This window comes from Mauremys reevesii, linkage group 4, assembly GCF_016161935.1.
Source record: "Mauremys reevesii isolate NIE-2019 linkage group 4, ASM1616193v1, whole genome shotgun sequence".
NCBI lineage: Eukaryota > Metazoa > Chordata > Testudines > Geoemydidae > Mauremys > Mauremys reevesii.
The window spans coordinates 101298416-101307406 of NC_052626.1; the positions used below are offsets into that span (position 1 = coordinate 101298416).

The following is an 8991-nucleotide window of genomic DNA, read 5'->3' on the forward strand; positions in this document are numbered from 1 at the left end:
TAATCAAACAGGATCTGTTGTACCAGGTAGTGCCAACACGGGGGGAAGTAGCATAGTCATCATCCTGGACTACGCTACATGGTACCCTGAAGCCATTCCTTTAAGAAACCCCACATCCAAGGTGATCACAAAAGAACTGGTCTAGGTTTTCACTAGGGTAGGCATTCCTAAGGAGATCCTAACAGACCAAGGGACTCCCTTCATGTCAAGAGTAATGAATGATTTATGTACTCTGCTCTGCAATCAAGCCTTGTGGACCTCTGTCTATCATCCCCAAACAGATGGTTTGGTCAAGCAATTTAACTGCACTCTCAAGAGCATGATCTGAAAGATGATGGCCCAAGACGGAAAAGACTGGGATACCCTCCTACCATATCTGATGAGAAGTTCCCCAAGCATCTACTGGATTCTCTCCCTTCAAACTACTGTACGGATGCCACCCACTGGCATATTAGACATCATGAAGGAGGAATGGGCAGAATAACCCAACCCAGGGACCAGATGAGAGAACAAATTGCCCAAGTGACCCCCACAGTATGAGAGCATTTGGAGAAAGCACAAGGGGCCCAATGAACCTACTACAACCATTGTACAAAAACACAGAAAATTCAACCAGGAGAACGGGTGCTGGTGCTGGTATCAACAACAGAAAGAGAGCTCCTGGCCAGTTGGCATGGATCCTAGGAGATCGTGGATGCCATTGGAGAAGTGAATTATAAGGTGAAGCAGCCAGACCACCAAAGGACAAAGCAGATCTACCACATCAACTGACTGAAACCCTGGCTCGATCGGGAAACGTGCCTGGCCGTCCTGCCAGCTCCACCCCAGGCAGATGGCCCACAAGGCCAGGTAAGGATATCCCCCGAATTAGCCCCAGAACAATGAACAGAGGTTGTCAAATGATCCAGCGGAACCAAGATGTGTTCTCCACACAACCAGGCCGTACAATGCTGATCCAACACAACATCGTCCCAGAGCAAGGGTGATGACAAAACCATATTTTGTCAGAGGCAAAAAGAGAAGAAATTAGGGGAGAAGTAAGGAAGATGCTAGAACTTGGGGTGATTGAGGAATCCCACAGCCAGTGGTCCAGCCCTACTGTCTTGGTCCCCAAGCCTGATGGCACCCTGAGGTTTTGTAATGACTTCCGGAAGTTAAATGAGGTATCCCAATTCGATGCCTATCCGATACCAAGTATTGATGAGCTGGTGGATCAGTTAGGCAAGGCCCAATACTTGACCACCTTGGACTTGACAAAAGGCTACTGGCAGATCCCACTGGCTGAGGATGCCAAGTCAAAAAACGCTCTCTATACCTGACAGCCTCTTCCAATATACCATCCTCCCTTTTGAGCTCCATGGGGCCCCTGCAACTTTCCAACGATTGATGGACAGATTACTTCGACCCCATGCCAAGTATGCTGCCGCCTATTTAGATTATGTGGTAATCCATAGCCCTGACTGTGATATGCACCTGGGGAAAGTGGAAGTGGTACTAGATGCTCTTAGACAGGCTTGCCTCACTGCTAACCCATCCAAATGTGCAACAGGGTTAGCCGAGGCCAGATACCTCGGGTATGTAGTCGGAAGGGGCCTGGTGAAGCCCCAGTGGAACAAAGTGGAGGCAATACAGGAATGGCCCCACCCGATCTGCAAGAAGCAAGTCAGAGCATTCTTAGGGATGGTGGGGTATTACCACCAGTTCATCTCTCACTTTGCCACAAAGGCAGCGCCTCTGATGGACCTGATAAGAGCTTGTGGCCTGGAGATAGGTCTGTGAAAGCTTCTTTTGCTGCCTTGATCCACTTAACTAAAGACGACCCTTTGCAGTCATCAAGTGCTCACAGCCCCAGATTTCAAAAAGGAATTCATCCTACAAATAGATACCTTGGAGGTAGGACTTAGGGCCATCCTTTCACAGATGGTGGGGGATGAGGAGCACCCGATCCTTTACCTCAGCTGAAAGCTCCTGCCCAGGGAGCAACTGTACACAGTGGTAGAAAAGGAAAGCCTAGCAGTTAAATGGGCCATGGAGATTCTATGGTACTACCTACTTGGACAGCGGTTAATCCTTGTGATGGACCACACCCCACTCCAATGGATGCACACAAACAAGGAGAGGAATGCACTACCTTTCCACTTCCGGATATAGCACAGAGCCAGAAGACAACACAGCAACGCGGATGGACTGTCACGACAACACTGTCTCTCGTCCCAAGTAGCCCAGCCCCATGGTGTTGAGCGGAGGGGAGGGGTAGGGGGATATATGATACAGGAGGGCCAGGGAGCAGTGGGAAAGTGGAAATATTGAATACTACTGGACCCCTGGGGGCCAGCACCATTTACCTCTCTGCATTCTGAAAACTGACCAATTATTCCTACTCTTTGTTTTCTTTTAATCAGTTACAGATCTATAAGAGAACCTTCCCTCTTATCTCATGACTGCTTCTTGTTTAAGAGCCTTCCGTGAGGGACCTAGTCAAAAAGGCTTTCTGAAAGTCCAAGTACACTATATCCCCTGGGTCACCCTTGTCCACGTTTGTTGACCCCCTCACAGAATCCTAATAGATTGCTGAGGCATGATTTCCCTTTACAAAAGCTGTGTTGACTCCTCCCCAACAAATTGTGTTTGTCTATGTGTCTGATAATGCTATTCTATACTATAGTTTCAACCAGTTTGGCTGGTATTGACGTTAGGTTTACAGGCCTGTAATTGCCAGGATCATTTCTGGAGCCTTTTTAAAAAATTGGTGTCACATTAGCTATCCTCCAGTTATCGGGTACAGAAGCTGATTTAAAGGATAGGTTTGTGACGGAGCGATTCTGGCGGGACCCAACTGAGAGTGCCAAATCAGGACCAATTGCTTAAACAGGGCAGTTACAGCCCTAGGCTGGGGTTTCTCACCTCTAAGGCAAACCAAACCAGCCAGACAAAAAGGACTTTGGTCTCACCCCACTGGCTAACCACAAGTCACACAAGCAATTTGGGATAAATGGTTATGAAAACCAACACCCCAATAAAAGAAAAAGGTCCTCCGATCCCAAAGACTAAGCCCCCCCAGGTCAATCAATATACATCAGATCTTACCACAAACAAATCACGCATGTTGCCTTTAGAATCAAAGGGAAAAGGTAGAAGAAGAGGTAGAATTGGGGTTAAATGCATCAATTACATACAGGTATGGCAAGTTCTTTAAGTCTCTGAGAGCATCCCCACTGGGATGGTCCTTCAGTCCTTGTGTAAAGCTTCAGTTTTGTGTAAAAGTCCCCCAGAGGTATAGACTTTTCCAGGTGTAAGAATCCTTTGTCTTCACTGTGGAATTTTACAGCAAACATTGTGTCCTTAATGGTCCTTAATGGGCCATCAAATAGGCTAGCAGAGCTAACACCAGCTTGTCTGGGAGGCTTCCCCAGAGCACACACAAACTTGAAATAATGACAGCATAGAAACAACATTCATAAATTCAACTAAAAATGATAAATACATACAGACAGCATAATTATAAACAGCAACCAATAACCTGGTCTTAGACACCTTATGACCCCCCTTTTACTTAGATTTGTGCCTACAGGACCTTACTTGCAAACCAATGTTCTATATGTCCCCCCCCCCCATCAATAACAATAACGCCACACCCCAACAAAAAAATGGATGAGGGAAGGGATGACAAAACATCGCTGACTGCATCCCAAGAGCCCCTTTCCTTGGGTCTGTCTCACTACAGCTAGTGTTGGGCCAGAGGCCGAATGGTTTATCAAAGTCATGTTCAATAACATGAATGGTGATCTTTCTCATGCTCAAATCTAAACTTGGTTAGCTTTTGCAGCATTTTTCCTGTATTTTCATGTGTCTTGCCCAAGAGCTAAGAGAAAAGAGCCAAAGCTAAAACCAATTACTTCCCAATATCCACCATTTTGCAATATGGTAGTGTGCCTCAGTTTCCCCTTTCATACAGCACATCAGGTCAATGTATTTTTTGTCTGAAGTTCCAACCAAACACTGTTTATATGCATTAACTGAAACATCATATATAGGCCTTTAACATAAAAGTGTGTTTGTTTTCATGTATTCCTTTCAATTTGTTTTTTTTTCCAAAAAGATTTACATTATGCATTGTTACAGTTCTTTGGGGCCATAGCACATTAGTTTTATTAAAAAAATTAGCATTAGCAATAAATACAAATTCATTGCAAGTGTCCATTTACAATCATGTTTGTCACCACACCACCTTGGCTCAATAATACCATTGGAATTTTTATATTTTAGGGTTAACCTGTTCCTTTGCAAAATTCTTTCTCTTTCTTTCTTTCTCTCTCTGATTAAACCCTCTTTTCTCTTAACAGAGATCACCCTGATGGGGGGGGGGCCTCCTGTGCTACAGCTAAGTCTTTCTTCTTCTTCTCCAGCCAATTTGCATCAACACACACACTCACTCGCACGCTTTTAACTCCTTAGCTGCTATGGATTCCACGGCTGGACTTCTTGATACACAGAAACACAACAAGTCTGTCTGAGGTGAGAAGAGTCTCTGGCTCTCTCTCCTGGCTCTCCCTGCCCTGCCACTGTTCTGTCCTGCCCTGACAACTGAAACTGTGCTCTGCTGAATCAGTCCTGAATCCTGACTCACAGACACTTACAGATTCAGATTCAGCATTCCCTGTCCCCCATTCACCAACAAGGCTCCACACACAACCACACACACACAAGGGTGTGGTCCTTATAGAGGCTTCTTCTTCTGCTCAACTTCTCCACCTGAGACCTTTCAACTTTCAAAGCACAAAGAAGCTGGAAAAAGGAAAGTCAGAAAATCCATTCACAACAAAGAACTTGGCTGCTGTTAAAACTCCTGACTTCCCCACTTAAATCACTTTTACACTTGCTTTGGTTGCCTTGCAGTTGCACCTCCTTGCTCCTCTTCCTTCCCTAGCTTCTCCTCAGATTCACTCTCTCTAGAAATTCCACCCTCCCTCTCTTCCTCTAACACTTTCTTTCCTAACACCTTGCACTTCCTAGATGCTACACAGATTAGACAGAAGACAGAGAGAAGTACAGGTCTCCTTTCCTTATGAACAAGTTCAGAAATCTTTTTCTCTCTTTTCTCTCTTGCAACACAATGTCAAAGTGTCAAACTGTCAATCACAAAAACTCTCTTTCCCTGGCTGCTGTCTCACCCTGATCAGACAGAGAGGTTTTGCACTTTTTCAAACCCCTGCACCACACACCAACCACATTGGCAAGCAACATAATTGTCTCTTGACACTGACCTTTTCTCTGTGCAACTGGATGCAACCAGTGCACAACCCAAGTCACCAGCACACACCAACTCAGCCACATCCTCTTCCTTCTTTATCTTGTATTAAACTTTTAACGAACAACCAGAACTTCAGAACCACACTGAACAGGCTCAGGCATCTGCACTGAACAGGGCACAGAAGACACAGAGACACACCACAGCTTGGGATTTTACACACAGCTTTATTTTTTACACAGTTGTCACACACCAGCACTGTCAGAGACAACTTTGGAGACTGGAGACAACTGCTTGGACAGGCAGTCATATACTCCACAATACACAGGCCACACACACACAGGCACATTCATTCACACACACACACACAGGGTACACACCTTGGATATGGACATGGACTATCCTCCCCCCTTCCCAAATTGCTGATTAGCTTGCTGCCATCAGCTCTCAGCTCACCCTAGTTTCTGCAAACTTTCCCTTGCAGCTCCTCTCCCCTACCCCAAGCTGCTTTTCTTTTCTACTGCTGCTCACTCTCACTTCACTGAGCACCTTAGCCAGGTTTCATTTCTTTCCATTTCCCATAAAGCTTCACCATACACATCCATTATTACCCAATACTCCACCCTCTCATTCTTCCTTCTCTATTCTGACCATCTACTTTCTTCTGCTGACATTCTGTGTTTTCTTTGATCTTCTCTCTGATCTCTCTCTCTTTGATCTAAGAGATTAACTTCCACAGACATCAGACAGACATCAGACATCACATTTCAATTCCAGACAGCTTGCCAGACTGCACAGCAGATTCAGAATTTCTCCCCAGACTCCCAACTCCCATCTCCCCAGCCATAGCAAAAAACATAACAAAGAAAACTGCCCAGAGTAACCCCCTATATCAACACAGTTTATAACTACAGTTTTACTGTTTTTTTTCTTTTTCAGTTTCTTGCTGGCTTTTCTTTGCTTTTTTGGCTTTCTCTTGCTGAGTTTCTTGTTGTTCTTGCTTCTCCACCTCAGTCCCCTCCCTCTCTCATCCAGCCTCTCTCAGCAGTCAGCACCTCCCTCTCTCTCTCTCTCAGCTCTCTTCTCTCTTCAGCCTCCTCTCTCTCTCTCTCTCTCTCTTCTCTCTCAGCCTCTCTCTCTCTCTCTCTCTCTCTCTCCCTCTCCTCTCTCTCAGCTTTTTGCTCTCTTTTGCTTCTCTCTTCCAATTTTTGGTTTTTCTTGGCTTGCAGTTAATGCTTGCTTTCTCTCTCATCTCTTGCTTTTCTTTGCTTTTTCTGTCATGGTCACTGATCTTTAACAAACAAAAACTCTTCAATCCCACATTAAAATTTTGGTCTGCGTGGGGTTCTGACCCCAGCTTGAATGGACTGCACTGTGACCCAGGCGACACCACTCCACCACTGTGACGGGAGGACTGATTGACCAAACAGGGCTGGCCAAATCAGGACCAATTGCTTTGGGGCAGCAGGGCAGTTAGGCAAACCAGCCAGGTTCACTCTAAGGCAAACCAAACCAGCCAGACAAAAAAGGGTCTCACCTCAAGTTCTTTAGACACTCCAGTACACCCACAATTTCCACCACTCCACCACCTCCCAGGTATCACATGGCAATGAAAACCCTGGGTAAAAAAAAATAAGAAAACAACACCCCCAAAAAAAGAAAAGGTTCCCAAGATCCAAATATCAATCAGACCAAACCCCAGGTCAATATACATCAAGATCTTTAAGAACAAATCACGCTGTTTAAATTAAAAAAATCTCTAAAGAGAAGGTAAGTTTACAAAAAAAAAAAAGGTAGAGAAGAGATGGTAGATGGGTAGAGCAAATTATCAACATAGTGTAGGTGGCAAAAAAGTCAGTTTTAAGTTGCTCAGCAGAGAGCATAAACTGCAGGTTTAGATTAAGTCTTGGGAGAGCTTCCAGTGGTATGGGTCCCTGGGTCCCCTGTGTAAAGCTTTCAGTTGTGAGGCCAGAGAGGAGGGAGATGGAAGCAGAGGGAAGAGGTGAAAGAATCCTTGAGGGCTTATATTTTTATTTAGATTCCCAGATAGTGTTGAATCATCTTGTTGGTCCTGCCATCAAAATATGGAGTCTGAGGTCAGGAGTCACCAGTCTGCATCCTTTGTTCTGTCATGTCCTCAATTGTCTGCCTTCTCTCCATGGGTCCATTAAGCACCAGCTTCCCCACCTTAACACCAGCTTATCAGCTAGGCAGAGCTTGCACCAGCACCTTCAGCAGGCTTCTTCAGACACACAGCACTAAACTTGAATAGACACACATATGGAGCACACATATAACACTAACAAAATAATACAGACCAATGACAACATATATGACCCATAACTGAATAATAATGCCCCTTTTTACTAACGTCACAAGGTTACATACCACAGTTAGTAGTTCTGCAATTTCATATTTGAGTTCCTTCAGAACTCTTGGGTGAACACCATCTGGTCCTAGTGATTTATTGTTTAATTTATTGTGAATAGTGGCATTTTCGATAGCCCCTGTGTGTGTTCTGCCTTGTGGATAGTGGTGCTGTCACCACTAGAGGAGAGTCCTGACACAGGAATAGTGGCATTCTTGACATATCTTGGGAGGCAGGAGAGGGCATTCTGCAACCTGAATAGTGGCACTGTTGCGACCCCGTCCCCTCAATGGGGCATCCTATGCCAAGAACAGTGGTGCTCTCAACATCTCCAAGAGGGGTCTGCACAGGTTCTAGGAATGGGTCACTCTGAGTGCCAACTTCAAGGTGGCACTGTAGTGCTCACATTTTTGTTTTTATTAATTGGCTTGCCTTTCCCCCTGTCCTCTGCTGATTGGTTGGCGGTGAGCTGTTTCTTTTGTGACCTGGCCACTACCATTTTCCACCCTGGCTGGCAAAAAAGTTAGGGCCACTCCAGGTCCTGCACTCTGAACAGTGGTGCTCTTGACACCCTCCAGAGTGCTACTGTGCGTCACAAAAAGTGCCTGTCTTGACACCCGCCGGAGGAGTGTCCTGCACTGTGAATAGTGGCACAATGGGAGCACCCCAGGATGGCACGTCCTGCATGGTGACTAGCAGTGCCATGGACCGGCCCCGGGACGAGGCCTCCTGCATGGTGACTAGTGGCCCCAGGGATGTGCCCCTGGGACGGGGAGTCCTGCACAGTGAATGGTGGTGCAATGGACGTGCTCCCGGATGGCACGTCTTGCACGGTGAATAGTGGCGTCTGGTGCACCGTTCAATGCACCTAGCTCTTGGCTGGGCTGTGGGGGATCGTCCCTGCTGCCCCTCCCCCAAGCACTCCCCAGGCTGGTAGTCGGCGAGGAGGTGCTGAAATACCTGGCCATGGACTTGGCTCTGCCTCTTCATATAGACATGCGGCTGCTCCGCGGCCAGCGAGTAGATGTTACCGATGAGGGGCAGCCCCCGGGGCCCCGGCGGGAAACCGGGCGGCCGCCTCTGCTTGAGCAGCTGCCTCACCATCAGCGAGAGGAGGAGGAGCAGGAGCGCGCCAGTGCCCACCGCCGCGAGCAGCTGGCCCCGGGACCACATTCCCCCGCTCCGCCGCTGCCCCCTGCCAGCGCCCGACTGCCCTTTTCCCCGCCCCTTCACACCGCCACGTGGGCTCGGCCTTCCCTCGACCGCCCTGATTGGCCGGCGGCCGGGCTAGTCAAGAGACTCCAAATATGATTGGCGGAGTCAGTCCGGCGGCCGGCTCTTTCCCGGCTCCTCCTCCCCCCCTCAAGTTCTCAAA

The 8991-nt window shown here is 47.1% G+C and overlaps 1 protein-coding gene across 2 annotated transcripts in view; it reads right to left on the reverse strand.

The window, feature by feature from the left end:
* The window catches only part of LOC120403720 (vitamin D 25-hydroxylase), a 45496-nt gene extending 36707 nt beyond the window's left edge, over positions 1–8789 (reverse strand). The window contains exon 1 of one of the 2 annotated variants that reach the window (XM_039535242.1): positions 8577–8789. In XM_039535242.1, coding sequence (XP_039391176.1) covers positions 8577–8789 — 213 coding nt within the window. The remainder of the gene's footprint in view (positions 1–8576) is intronic. The other variant, XM_039535244.1, reaches the window with a different exon arrangement.
* Between the last annotated feature and the right edge of the window lie 202 nt (positions 8790–8991).